The sequence below is a fragment of the Asterias amurensis genome, chromosome 16 (assembly GCF_032118995.1).
Source record: "Asterias amurensis chromosome 16, ASM3211899v1".
Taxonomy (NCBI): domain Eukaryota; kingdom Metazoa; phylum Echinodermata; class Asteroidea; order Forcipulatida; family Asteriidae; genus Asterias; species Asterias amurensis.
This window is the reverse complement of record NC_092663.1, coordinates 17,442,824-17,456,210: the sequence shown is the minus strand read 5'-3', so window position 1 is coordinate 17,456,210 and position 13,387 is coordinate 17,442,824. Positions and strand designations below refer to the sequence as shown.

Sequence of the window (13,387 nt, the reverse complement as noted above, 5' to 3'; positions counted from 1 at the left end):
AGCATTTTGAGTAACATTTCACTTTGAAGTTATGTGGTTAGGTGAAGGGAAACAGTTTCTCAGATTGTATTTCACATTTTGGCAACATCTCAAAAATGCGATCACCTTTAGGAATGAAAAATTCAGATGTTAGTTTTATTGAGTACATTTATAAAGGGTTAGAACAATCGAGCAGTTCCAAAAGGAATAACTTTGCCTTTAAAGAGGGAAGAATCACATGTAAATACTAAGCAATATTCATTTATTGATTCTGTTGTCTGTCTTCAGGAAAGGGGAGGCGGGTGTTGAGTGACATTCAGAGAGAGACGTAGAAAGAATGACCTGATTACTGATTTGGTGAAAGGGGGGGGGGTTGGGGTTGAGAATGAAGTCAGCTGAACTTTGTCGTGAAAGAAAAGACAAACTAAAAGCTCTATAAAAGATTTCTTTGTAAAAAAAGCTGTAATATAGAATTAGCTGTTGCAAGCTGCTTACCAACCCATAGGACAGAGTGTATAAATGACAAAATTGTTAATTGTCAGACTTGTGGACCCTAGCAGAGTCTTTCTCAAATGCTAATCGACAACACAAAAAACATGGAACAGGTATAAGTACACTTATACACATGCCCATGTGTGTTTTGTTAGGGATAGGGTTAGGGTTAAGACTCTGCTAGTCCTGGGTTCAAATCCCACCCAAGTGATTTGCCTGTTGTTATTTTTTTTTCACAGAACTCGGAAAAGCACTGAGTATACAGTTTTTACATACATCATTGTGTAATTGGTAAAACCAAAGTGAAGACTGTGCTAGAGTAAAAACGTCAGACCAATAACTATTTTGTTCATTGTAATACCAAGGTAAAACACTTCACTCTTGGGGGAGGGGGGGGGGGGCAGCCGATATCGTATGGGGGGGATTGAGGAGGGCAAGAAGGAGAGGATAACTTACAATAAGCTCCAGAGGATTAACCTTTCCAATGACATCACAGCTAATCCCTTGGCTGGGTTCAACTTTCATCAAATACAGGAGATAGTTGCCATTCTCATCGGTCATTGGCCATTGGATGTCAAACTTTGTTAATCCAGCATTACTAGGACCATTATTCCTCACCTACAAGAAACATTATAACAAACTTAGCAAACTTTGTTAATCCAGCATTACTAGGACCATTATTCCTCACCTACAAGAAACATTATAACAAACTTATTAAGGTCATGGGCCAAATGTCATAAAGGCTGTAAGCATAATAACTTGCTAAGCACAGAAAAGCACAGAATAGAAACAGGTTACCAGCCAAAACTACATTTAGTTTTCATTGTTGTGACTGGTGGTCCACTCAATGTTAGCTGAGCAAAGATATTTGCCAAGCAGTATTTTCTGCTTAACAGCTTAATGAAATTGGGCCCTGATAGCTTCTTAATGAACAAATGAAGCAAAGTGTTGAAAATTTATTCCAGCAAGTAACAATGTTTGAAAACTTGTGCATGGAAAAATAGGATTGTATTTTATTACTTATTTAGAGAAGAAGAGGTTGGTTGGTAATAGACACAGGCGATACACTTAATTAACAACATTAACAAAACATGATGTTGAATAATGAAGACTGGAATGAAGTTGTTTTCAACTGTAATATCAATACTGCAATCTTGACATATAACTTCTTAGTGTTCTTTCCAACATTAAAAATGTCAATAATTAATAATGAATTATTGATTATCTTACCTCATAAACATGGATAACCAAAGGCCCTGCTTCACTGTCTTTAATAATCTCAGGATTAACAGCGCCCTCTGGAGAAAACGCTACCTGGGCTGGTATTGAACGCCTGATGGCAAACAAAAAACAATAAAAAAATTTAAAAATAATATGAACAGAGGTAGTCAATTATCAAGCAAAATATAATTAACCAATTCAAAAGATCCCTTTTTTGTTTTGTTTTGTTTTTTCTACTAATTTTATTTCAATTATCTCCAACCGATAGCAAGAAACTGTTAAAAACAGAAAAGGATTGCAATCTTTAAAAGTAAAATAGAGCACAATACACACAAAAATGATGACTATATAAACAAATGATTACAACAATTCTAAAATGAGGATTATGTATACAAACCATTTTTTTAAATAGATATTTTATGCAAGTCGCCTGACACACAAGGCCTGAAGGCCACTTCGAAGGTGTGGGCTACAATTACTTTACTCCAGAGGCCACTGCCACCTACTCCTAGGGCTGAAACAGGGTTACCCCTTTTACAGTCCATACGAATGTAGACTTGGGTAACTTCAATTCAAAGCCTAGCCGGTAGAGCAGAAAGCACTACCTCCGATAACGAAAAATACTGAAGATGATTTGTTTGAAAACAAACAAGTTGTAATGAAGACTTACCCTAGGAGCACGAGATCTACTTTAGCTTGTACTGGGATAGTTACATTAAAATGGTTATCCATCATCGTTGAGTCTTCTGGATTCTCACTGAAAATAACAAACTCTGATTATTCAAACATCGATAAGTTTAAAAGATATTACTTTTGCATCGGGAGAAAGGAAATAATCGTTTTTTTTACAAAATTTGTAAGAAGTCCAGAGTTTTGTGAAAACAATCCACAGGCAAATCACTGGGGTGAGATAGCTCAGTTGGTAGAGCACTTTATGTTCATCAGAGGTTTTTGGTTTAAATCTAGCTAGTAAATCTGTCCTTGTTCAACCCCAAATTCAACTAAAATTTACCCAATCAGTTTCCCTCGTTTTTGATTGTTTGACAACACCAAATAAAGTAATTTTGAAGTAAAGTAATATTTACCTTCCAGCTAACAGCGCGAGTGTTACAGATGATAAATCCCCACTCAGACCAAAACTAGAGAACTTCAACACAACGTCAACCTGAACAACAAACATACAACAAGAAATGCAAATCAGACACGATACTGGCAGTGTAAAGTACAGCCCCGCTTACCTTAAGCAAATAATCTGTGCTGATGCAAGCAGGGAATTCCGTGCTTACATCAAGCATAAGCAGGGAATTTTTGCATGTGTACTCCCACCTTACTAGGCATTCTTGGCTTACACAGCTTGCGCAGAAACTTGGGCTTGCACAGTAAGCAGAGTTTTTAACTGCAGAACTCGGTGGTTAGCAGAGCCATAAAATAGGGCCCTGTATGTAAGGTAGACTATACTAGGCTAACAAGTTGACTGCTACCTGACTTGTCCAAGTCCTCTACTCACACAATACTTCAACTACTAATTGACTTGCCCTAGTCCTCTATCCATTTAATACTAATGCTGCTATTTGACTTGTCCTAGTCCTCTACTTACCTGAGACTTCCCCATGAGTGGGTTTCCAATATCACATGTGACTGTATTAAACTCATTCCTGCAAGTCACTGGATAATCCTATAAAAAAAAGTCAAAAACATCTGATATTTAATACTTAACCCAACCAGTATTGACAAGTACTTCTCGACTATGGCATTCTCTTCTTACATACTCAAGTCTTTACTTACAGTCTTACCAGAGAGTTTTTGTCCAGTCTTAAGTCTTAAATTCACTCACAATAATTTCTAGATAAGTGAACCTTTAAGACACTCTTAATAAGACTCCTTCTTGAAGTACAAGACATTCTTACAAGATGTATTACCAGATCCTATGCACAAAATCCTCAGGTGTTTCTATCACATTGGAATTCATTCTTAAGATCTATCCATAATCTGCGATTCTCAGACTTTCAAATTCATTAATCATGGACTATTAATGAGAAGAATGATGTTGTGTCTTACGACGACAAAGAAAATGATTTGATACAACTGGGTCATTTAAGAAGTACTACTTTAAAGGATTTGGGTACTTTTTCAAAATGTACATAGATTTAAACTTACAGGGTTTGAAGATAATGATAGTGGAAAGCTTCTCCTCAAATATTACTTACTGAGGTGCTGTAGTTTTTGAGAAATGAGTAAACAATGTCATAAAAATACGTTTGTAAATGATTTAAATAATTTTCATGACATTGTTTTACTCATTTCCAAAAACTACAGCACCTCAGCACGTAATATTTTCAGGGTAGCTCTGATATCATCTTCAAACTGTGTAAGTATAGTGTAAATCTGTGGACATTGTGTTTTTTGTCCTACAAAAGTTACATAGACCCATTAATAATCACATGAATTATGTGGGATTGTGAACTCAGCCTCCAAGCATCAGGTACAATAATCACAAAGACTCATCCAGAAACAAGTGTAAGATTTATTATCTCAGTTTTACCAATGTATTTTAGTACTGTATACTCGGTATTATTCCCAGAGTTCAGTGAGAAAAAAACCCACAGGCATATTACTCGGGTGGGATTAGAACCCACAACCTTTACCATTCTAGATGTTATTTAATATTGAATGATATACTTACTACTGCTTTGCGTTCTACTCCTACAAATTGAAGACTTAGTGGCGCTATGACTTGGATGGTTGCTAAGAAGGCAGCCTCTCCTTGATTATTCACAACAACGTTTAGATTTAAGGATTCACTTCCACCAATCAGGAGAAAGCCTGGAGACCTGCATAGTTAAGAGAGTAATGGTTACCAGCTAAGTTATCATGAGACCTGCACAGAACGGTTATCAGCCAAGTTAGACTTAAAGATTCACTTCCACCAATCAGGAGAAAGCCTGGAGACCTAAAGAGTTCAGAGAACAATGGTTACCAGCGAAGTATAATCATCAGAAATCAGACTACAAGTAGGAGGAATATCATAAGAGAATATCAAAGTCTTATATAGTGCATGTCACTTATATACAATACAATGGGTTTTTATATAGCGCCATTTCATTTAGACCACAGCGCTTTAAACGAACAATAGCAATGCAGATAATACAAATATAGGATTTGAGGCATTGCATGGTGGGGTATCAATATATATTTGGTTTGCGGTAACACATGGTGTTACCGCAAACCAAATATATACAGATAATACAACAAATGAACAATAAAGCAATAAACAGACACTAAGGAAAAAGATGTTTTTTAAAGTGCTTTCTTGAAAATAGGCAGTGGCAAGGTACTCAAGGCTCTAAGTGTATTAACATTTTAACAGAAAGATAGGTTAAATTATGAGACCCAAAGTAGCACCTTGTAAGGGTTTTTACAAGATGCTACGGCGCATTCAGCAGCCACAACCAGGAACACCGGGGCGAACCCCTTCCCCTTTTTGATAAGTGCACTGGGTTTTTTAATGTGTGTGACACATTAAGGACGCGGCATTAGTGGTGAAGTGTCTTGCTTAAGGACACAGGTGTTATGACTGGGACTCAAACCCACACTCTGCTAATCAGACACACCAGAATTTGAACTCGCTCTTCTTAACCGCTCAGCCACGACACTTCCACAAATCATATCATGCTAAGTTATGTAAGTGATGCATTTCTTGAGCCATGAACAGCAGTAATTTATTGACTTGACTTACGTTGTTGCTTGTACTGCTAGGTCCGGAATACAGATGTTCTCTTTGCAGTCATTATTCAGATACACCTAAGGAGGGGGTTAAAATCAAATGGTGAATTCTCAGCTTTGAAAACTTTGAAATTCCTTAAGAGGCAAAGTTTAAACATGTTTAATATGTTATTAAAGCCCATGTATTATTCACAAAAATCACCAAAGTCTCATGCTGTTTAAGTTTCTGAATGAAAGTAGGAGTTTATTAGAGACAAGTTTCTTCTCAAAAGTAAGTACATAGTGAGTTTGTTTGTAGATTATTTTACCTGCTTCATTGAGCTAGACATAGAGTCCGTTTTAAGGAACGGTTTCAGTTCATAAGGCTGGAACGCTGTCCCTTCTTCATTCAGACTATATTCATTAGTCACCGAGATTGGACGGAATTTATCTCGGATAACAGGCTAGAGGAACAAACAAATAACATTTCAGAAAGTTAACAAACCAGAAAATACATTAACTTCTTTCTTCTCCCTCATTAAGCAAAACAGATTTTCAAAGGTATATTTAAAATTTGAAAAACAACACTTAAATTAAAGCAGCACTTAAATGTGAGAATTTTGGAAAAGGAGTCAGTGAAATAATGTTGCAATTTGGAATCTGGAAACAAAAACCTTTTACACTGGAGTCTGCAAACCATCTCTACTTAAACAATTTGATTTTCACTTGGTGAATTTATGATCAAATTGATATCTTTATTAAAGATTTCCATAAGTTTTCAAACTGATTAAAAGACGTTAAATAAAAAAACGCACCTTGACATACGCCAAGCTAGCTCGACACCAACTCTCATTTTTAAAAAGCGTCATCTCAAACATTTGTTCAGTTGTTCCTGGTGTGGAACCTCCAGCGAACAGCGCCCTCGGACTAGCTATTTGATACTCATCTAGTGAAAGTTTGTACATGACTTCTGCAGGGAGGATGGGGGAGACAAGGAAACATGTTGAAAAATGGAAGAGAATTTCCAGAACTCTTACAATATCAAAGGAAATCAAGTTAATGGCCTGATGTTTTGAACCTTATAAGAGGCTTTCTCAAAGACTAAATGACAACACAACAAACATGAATAGGAAGCTAAGTGGTAACATAAGCAGTGAAGTGGAAATACATGAATAGACAGTGAGAGACCATCAGAAAGTGGAAATACATGAATAGACAGTGAGAGACCATCAGAAAGCACACAGCATTTTACTCTTTACAATAACATACATTCTTACTACTGCAAACTACGCTGTAAGTACAGTGAGTATTATATCTGTTTTTGATGGAAAGTGAAACTGAAACAATTTGACTTCAATTAAGGCACATATCATTTGTGATGATACAGTTTAGTCTGACAGCTTGACTTACTTGCAGTATCTGGAATGTGTCTTCCTGTATACGTAAAGCAAGTTGTAATTTCAAAACTGTAGAAGAAAAAAGAAGAAAAAAAGAAAAAACAAAAAACAATGAGCACTTAGACTATACTTTCTTTTAAATAACAAAAAATAATTACCAAGTGATTGACAAAATTTAATTATAAAATATTAACATGTTGATTTTCTAAATTAAACAAGTTAGAGGAGAATGCTTATTTTTGTTTACTACCACATGTTAGAAAGTCTGCTTCAATCAAGCAAGCAATTTACAAACACTTTAAACAAATAAAATAAGTTGCTTTTTAGGAGATAATTTATTCAAATGACCTAAGTTTTGTACGTACCTTGTTACTTTGGATCCATCGGGGAGTGTGTACGTTTTATTATCTAAATTAATCCCCTCGGGACTGATAGACAAATCAGCTTTTAATAAAATGATCGGCCTTGCCCTGAGAACAAACCAAACATGGAGTAAATCATCAAATATATAAAAACCTAGCAGTAAATCTCTTTCCACTCATTGCGATGGCATTTAAGTCCAGGTTACTATGGCAACCTAGTCCATAGAGAATAACCTGTGATCCAACCTAAGGCTAAATACATACAGATGTGAATATGAATAATAAAAACCTCAAATATGAAATGAAATATAAGAAGCTATATTGAAGATGACCATATTTTATAACTCTCATTCTAACTAGGATTTATCATTGCCAAAGTTCCAATATGGAGACTGTTATTGTCATTTTTAAATTATAAAATTGAAATATGGCTCTCCATGTTGTTATTTGATATTGAAGGAATCATAAAGAAATGTTTAAAAATAGCTGACAAATTTATTCAACACAATGATTCTGCAATTAGAAAGTCTTGTTTTTCACAATTTTGTAAGTGGTTGAGTGTTTGAAATCATATATCGAAAAGTCGATTAATTGATTCATACTAATTATCAGAAAAGAGTTGGTTTGGATGAGGCCCCCTTTTCCCTTAACCCTAAATGAGCGATGATTTCAAAGAAGGCTCAAGTATTTATATTTATTTTTTATTTTTAAATGATTTTTGGGGTTGAGCAAAGAATTGACTAGAGTTTAATCGGAAATCTTCTAACTTGATTTTACCTTACAAGTACTGTAGTGTCGGAGTTCTGAGCACCAATTAAAATATCTGTGTGAAAAAAGGCACAATTTCATCCATGATTAAAGATCTAATATGACATTTAAATTGCACCTTTAAGCCAAAAAACAATTTGATATTTGCAAGAAAGTCACTGTCTCACTGTGATCCATTGAGATCTATGCATTAGTGTGTTCAGTTTGTGTAGTAGGAAACATTGCTCCAAGCAAAGACAACTATGACTTTCGAATGGCATGGTAAAAGCTGAAATGTAAGCAGCTACTTCAGGAAAAAAAATCATCAAAATTCATAACAAAATAATCCTGATTTTAGATTTTAGATGAAAACAGCAACACTGACCAAGTTCTTTGTACTCAGAAACTCTTTCCTTCTTTAAGGAAAGGAGGGCAATTTGTCATCAAAATTCATGAAGACAAATCCTGGTTAGATGAAAAAACAGCAAAACTGACCGAGTTCTTTCCTAATCTGTCAGCTTCGGCAGAATTTGATAAATCTCATTCTTTGACGGGAAAAAGGGAAATACTCTTGGGACTCAAGGGAGCAACAGAACAAAATGATTGGTTTTGATATTTACCAGGGTAATTATTCTTATCCATATCAAGACCTCCTGCTAGAGAGAATCCAAACGTTGTAACATCCTTCAGGTTTAACCCGGCAGGAGTTAAAACCTTCAAGAGGAGTAACAAAGATCACTTATCAACAAAAATTAAAATGCGTCCAAAACAAACATTGCAACAATTTATGCTTGAGGTTCAACTCAACTTGAATTAGAACCTTGAGGAGGAATAACAAAGAAACAAAGACAACTTGTCAAAATAAAATGTGTCACTCTCTCATCATTCATCGTACCATAATAATACTATTTAGCCCTCAGTCAAAATGAGAATCAAACTGTAGAATAACAAACTGTCTAAAGTATTAAGAATATAATGTGAGTTATTTACCTGCCATGGTGTTAACTTGAGCCCATCTCGTCCTCCGATGTAGATATAAACTTCTCCACTTTGATCCTGACCATGGTAAGGCGCACTAAGAGCGATATCTGTCAGTTAACGGGAAACAGGTAGCTATCAACACAATGTTTAGTTTGTTTATATAAACAGGGGCTTGTGACGACAGATTTAAAAAGCTTGTACTTCCCTGAACTAATCTTGGTCAACATGTTTTTTACTGTCCGAAGATTTAAAAAAAAATAATAATAATAAAAATAATAATATGATATGAAAACCTTATTTTCTACCTTAGACTATTGTTGGGATAAAGAGGCCTGGTAAATTCAGACAATCTTTGACAAAACATTCTTTCATTTTTCAGTTTGGTGGAGTTTCATCTAAAGTCTTTCCACAACTATCTTTGGAATATACAAACAAAAATATGATTAGAGTTGAAGCTTATTTTGTACAAAATAAACGACAACTTTATCATTTATTTGTTTTCTATATTACCAGGACCCATTTTCATAGAGTGGCTTAAGCAGAAAGTACTGCTTAACAATTGTCTGCTAAGTAATAGTTAGCAGGCATCAGGATTATACTGATAAATGGTATTTTGGCTGGTGAACATATACTGGGAACCATTTATTTTTGTCTTGAAAAATTCAGTGTGAAAGTGCTTTACAACAGTAATAGCAAATTGAGAATATATGTAGATAATATTCATCATCATCATCAGGTCAGGCTTGCTCGACTTTCTTTGACACGTTCCTTCAATCTTTCTCTGTCGTTCATTGCATTTGGTAGATCTATGAATATATTATTTCTTTCTTTTTATATATTACTTAACATAAACTGAGGCTCAACAAACTTTCAGTCAAATAGAGAGTGTTGTGATGCTCATAGCCAGCCTGTGGCTGTCTAACCCAGTTATTGCAAGCAGCGGTGAGCTGGCCCTCACGCCACACAGTATAATCAAGACTGAACTTTTTGTGTTTTGAAGGCCAGCTCAACCAGGCAGTAACTTGGTTAGAATTCATAATTCCATGTTCAGCCATAGGCATAGTGTGATCAGTCTCCAATATGGTAGAATTACTGGGCCCTAACTGGGACCAAACATATCTGGGCCCAATAACTGCTTAGCAAATTTCTTTGCTAAGCAAAAAATACATGTAAGTGGGCACCAGTTGCAACAATGTAAATCTGGTACAGACATATCTGGGCCCAATTTCATCAGAACTTATTTTTTGCTTAGCAAATTTCTAAGCAAAAAATAAGTGGATACTAGGTGCAATAATGAAACCGGGTACATAAGCTTTTAGTTCAAAAATAAATCTTCCTTTTTCCAGGGCTAAAAATCGAAAACAGACTATAAAAGTTGAAAGGATCTCATGCATGAGTTTTAAATGATGTTGCAATATCAGCAGGCCTGACATGGTATGGTAAACTATTCCACACTTTCCCTGCAGTAACTAAGAATGGACGTAATACAATGGAATACTCTCCCATCCAATTACAGCCAACAATCAACATTAATTAACTTAAGACTGATTATGTAAATGATGTATTGATTTGACTGTTAGTAGGAAGTGAAATTGCATCTTACCATTAAAGCCATCTTGATTGATATCTCCAATAGATGCAATGGCCGTACCTAACCTGGACTGTGTCATCTGACCCGTAATAGTACTGGCTTCACTAAATTCAAGCTGCAACAAACAATAACAATAAATATCAAATTCATTATTTTATTACACATGCCGGGTCCTTAAGTAAGAATATTTTACAGAGAAATATTTTATTAAGTACAAGGACTGACCTCAGAATTAGATTTTGTGTGACAAGGGTGTTTTTTCTTCCAATATTATCTTGCAATTTCGACAGCCAATTGATTTCAAATTTTCAATTTTTTGTTTTAGTGCATATGTGGAGATACACCAAGTGAGAAAACTGGTCTTTGACAATTACCAATAGTGTCCATTGTCTTTAAAGATGATAGTCATTTTAACTTGACAATGTCATCTGTTGACTGCTGAAAAAGTCCTGCATTCCAAAGCTATAGAGTCTTTGATATCTTCCCCATAGGGTTTCTAAGTTGCATTAGAATCAAGGTGTAAAATTACACAGATATTTCTTAATCAAACTCACATTTTCCTTTTGATAGAAGACATAAACTCTTCCCGCTTCCCATTTTTCTGCTGTGCTTCTGTAAGCATACATTGGTGCTCCTACAAGAACATCGTCAAACCTACAACAAAAACAAAAAAACATTCAAAACTTGGAGAAATGTTTCTTTAAATGACACATTCTAAAATATCTTAACCCAATTTCAAAGAGCTGCATAAGTAGAAAATATTGATTGACACATTTCTGCTAAGCAGAAATGAGCAGGATACCAGTCATAAATTGCACATGTGACATGGTAGTTTGGCTGGTAACCTTATTCAAGTAACCACAATTTTGTTTATGCTTAGCAGCTTTTTGTGCTTAAGCAGCTCTATGAAATTGGGCCCTGCTGTGCAAACCTGAATCTCAAAGGTACTTCAATTATATTCAAATCATGTCCAGTATTCCCGCCATCACTATTTATTAGAGTAGTACAGCAATCCTCCATAGTGTACATGAAGCGTTATCAATCCATGCCAGTCCATAACATAATCTGAGTGGGTGGATGCAATTGAAACGAAGCAATACTCTGTAGCTCAAGGGTGCAAATTACCCAAGTTAGCCCATGATCAGGGAATTATACCAAATTTCATTTCGATTCAAATTTCACCCAAGCATATAACCACCCCCCTCCTACTTCAAGATGATCTTTCCAACCACTTCATCCAGACAGCTAATTGTTTTTCCCCTCAGGGGGTTCACACCAAGGGGATCCAACATCAAAAAACATATTGTCCACTCCTTAAGATACAAACATCCTTGCTATAACCAAGAGGCCCTCAAGGGTGTTAAATTTCAGGAAGTAGAAAAGATACAATGACAATCTCAAACAACTTGGCTGACATTTATCGCTCCCCTGCGAGGGTGAGAGTACAACTTCAGGCCAGTGATATTGCCTCTCCTATGCTCCTCAACATCTTTAAGTACGCTTACCCATCTCCATTGACATCCACGGCAGCAACGGAGTAACCAAAATAAGACGCCATCTGCTCACCCGTGAGCTCCGCTAGGATGTTGAGACCGGAATCAAAGATGGACACCTGTCGAGATGGTCATAGGGTGGAAATAAGAGTTAGAGAAGATGATGAGGGGAATCCAGAGGGAGAGAAGGATCCTGATTAAGATGGAGAAAGATGACAAGAAAGAATCCAAGAAAGAATCCAAGACATACAGAGTAATCACCCTTCATATCTTAGCTTACTTTCAATCTTAGCTCAACAAATTAAATTTAGCTCAATTTCAATCTTGGATTAAAGAATAGCCCAGAATTAAACTAAGGTTTAAAAAGAACCCAAGACGTACAGAGAAATACCCTTCATATCTTAGCTCAATTTCAATCTTAGCTTAATGAACAGCCAGAATTAAACCAATGTCTGCTCTGGTCATGACAATGGTCTCAATGGCCCTTGAAAATATTCTAATTAACTTGAAGATTTTCCATAAGAGGTTCTTCTCACAAAATGAAAATGGCCTTGCCCTTTCAAAGATTAAATTTCAGGCCTGTTTGAGTTTCTATAGCGAGGTAGAAATTGAATGCTCCTTACATTTGACTTTAATTTAGTATTCCCAGAGGTTCATATTTTAATTTGACAATTTCATATCACAATGAGAACAAGCTCAGAGTAGAACTCGACCTCTGGTTTGCATTTGGTAAATAACGATGTTCATCTACACATGAATCAACATGAACATTTATAAAAAGACAAGTCAACTGTAAACAAATTCCTGCCTTCCTCAGTAACGACAATCCGAGTAGCTCTAATATTAAATATTCAACACCCTGATTAATTTATGCATCATAGCCTTGTAGACGTACAAGATTAAATCACTTTCTAGTTAAATTATTGTTAGCAACATAAAAAATAATGTTGACTTAATATTTACTAATTTATAATTCAATGCATTTTTGATGACTGCAACCTTGAAGTAGTTTTTCAGCCAGTGTTTTTATGCATTGTACAAAATAAAGAACACATTTAAATTTCTGAATGCATGACAAGGGAACCTTTAAACATAGCATCTGAGGGTAACTATGACAACCTATGCTTCAAGCACAAATGGTAAAGTTTCTATTGAGGCTGCTTAATTTGGGATGAAAAGCTGAATATGATGTAAATAGGATGAGGGAGCCATCTTCAATAAAAAAGTACAGCAAACTCAGAAATCAACAAATCACGAAGAGTAATATCACAGTACATTTTGTACCTCTCAGCTTATTGCCTTTATGCATGCATTCTTGTTTACTCTAAAATAAAAAGCACATTCCTGTGTAAGTATTGAGTGCAACCAAAGTGGATTTTGGCTCTCAGAGGTTATTATCCTGATCTCTATTTTCATGCCCCC

At 35.6% G+C, this 13,387-nt stretch overlaps 1 protein-coding gene across 1 annotated transcript in view; it reads right to left on the bottom strand.

Annotated features, from left to right (window-relative positions):
- Positions 1-13,387, bottom strand: part of LOC139949065 (integrin alpha-8-like) — a 68,652-nt gene that overhangs the window by 5,644 nt on the left and 49,621 nt on the right. Inside the window, exons 9-25 of the mRNA XM_071947467.1 lie at positions 11,978-12,084; positions 11,027-11,126; positions 10,485-10,587; positions 8,891-8,988; positions 8,521-8,614; positions 7,931-7,976; positions 7,157-7,261; positions 6,805-6,860; positions 6,210-6,364; positions 5,724-5,858; positions 5,429-5,493; positions 4,376-4,523; positions 3,290-3,367; positions 2,778-2,857; positions 2,363-2,449; positions 1,702-1,804; positions 928-1,089 (exon numbers count right to left, since the gene is read on the bottom strand). Of these exons, the coding sequence (XP_071803568.1) occupies positions 928-1,089; positions 1,702-1,804; positions 2,363-2,449; positions 2,778-2,857; positions 3,290-3,367; positions 4,376-4,523; positions 5,429-5,493; positions 5,724-5,858; positions 6,210-6,364; positions 6,805-6,860; positions 7,157-7,261; positions 7,931-7,976; positions 8,521-8,614; positions 8,891-8,988; positions 10,485-10,587; positions 11,027-11,126; positions 11,978-12,084 (1,722 nt within the window). The remainder of the gene's footprint in view (positions 1-927; positions 1,090-1,701; positions 1,805-2,362; positions 2,450-2,777; positions 2,858-3,289; positions 3,368-4,375; positions 4,524-5,428; positions 5,494-5,723; positions 5,859-6,209; positions 6,365-6,804; positions 6,861-7,156; positions 7,262-7,930; positions 7,977-8,520; positions 8,615-8,890; positions 8,989-10,484; positions 10,588-11,026; positions 11,127-11,977; positions 12,085-13,387) is intronic.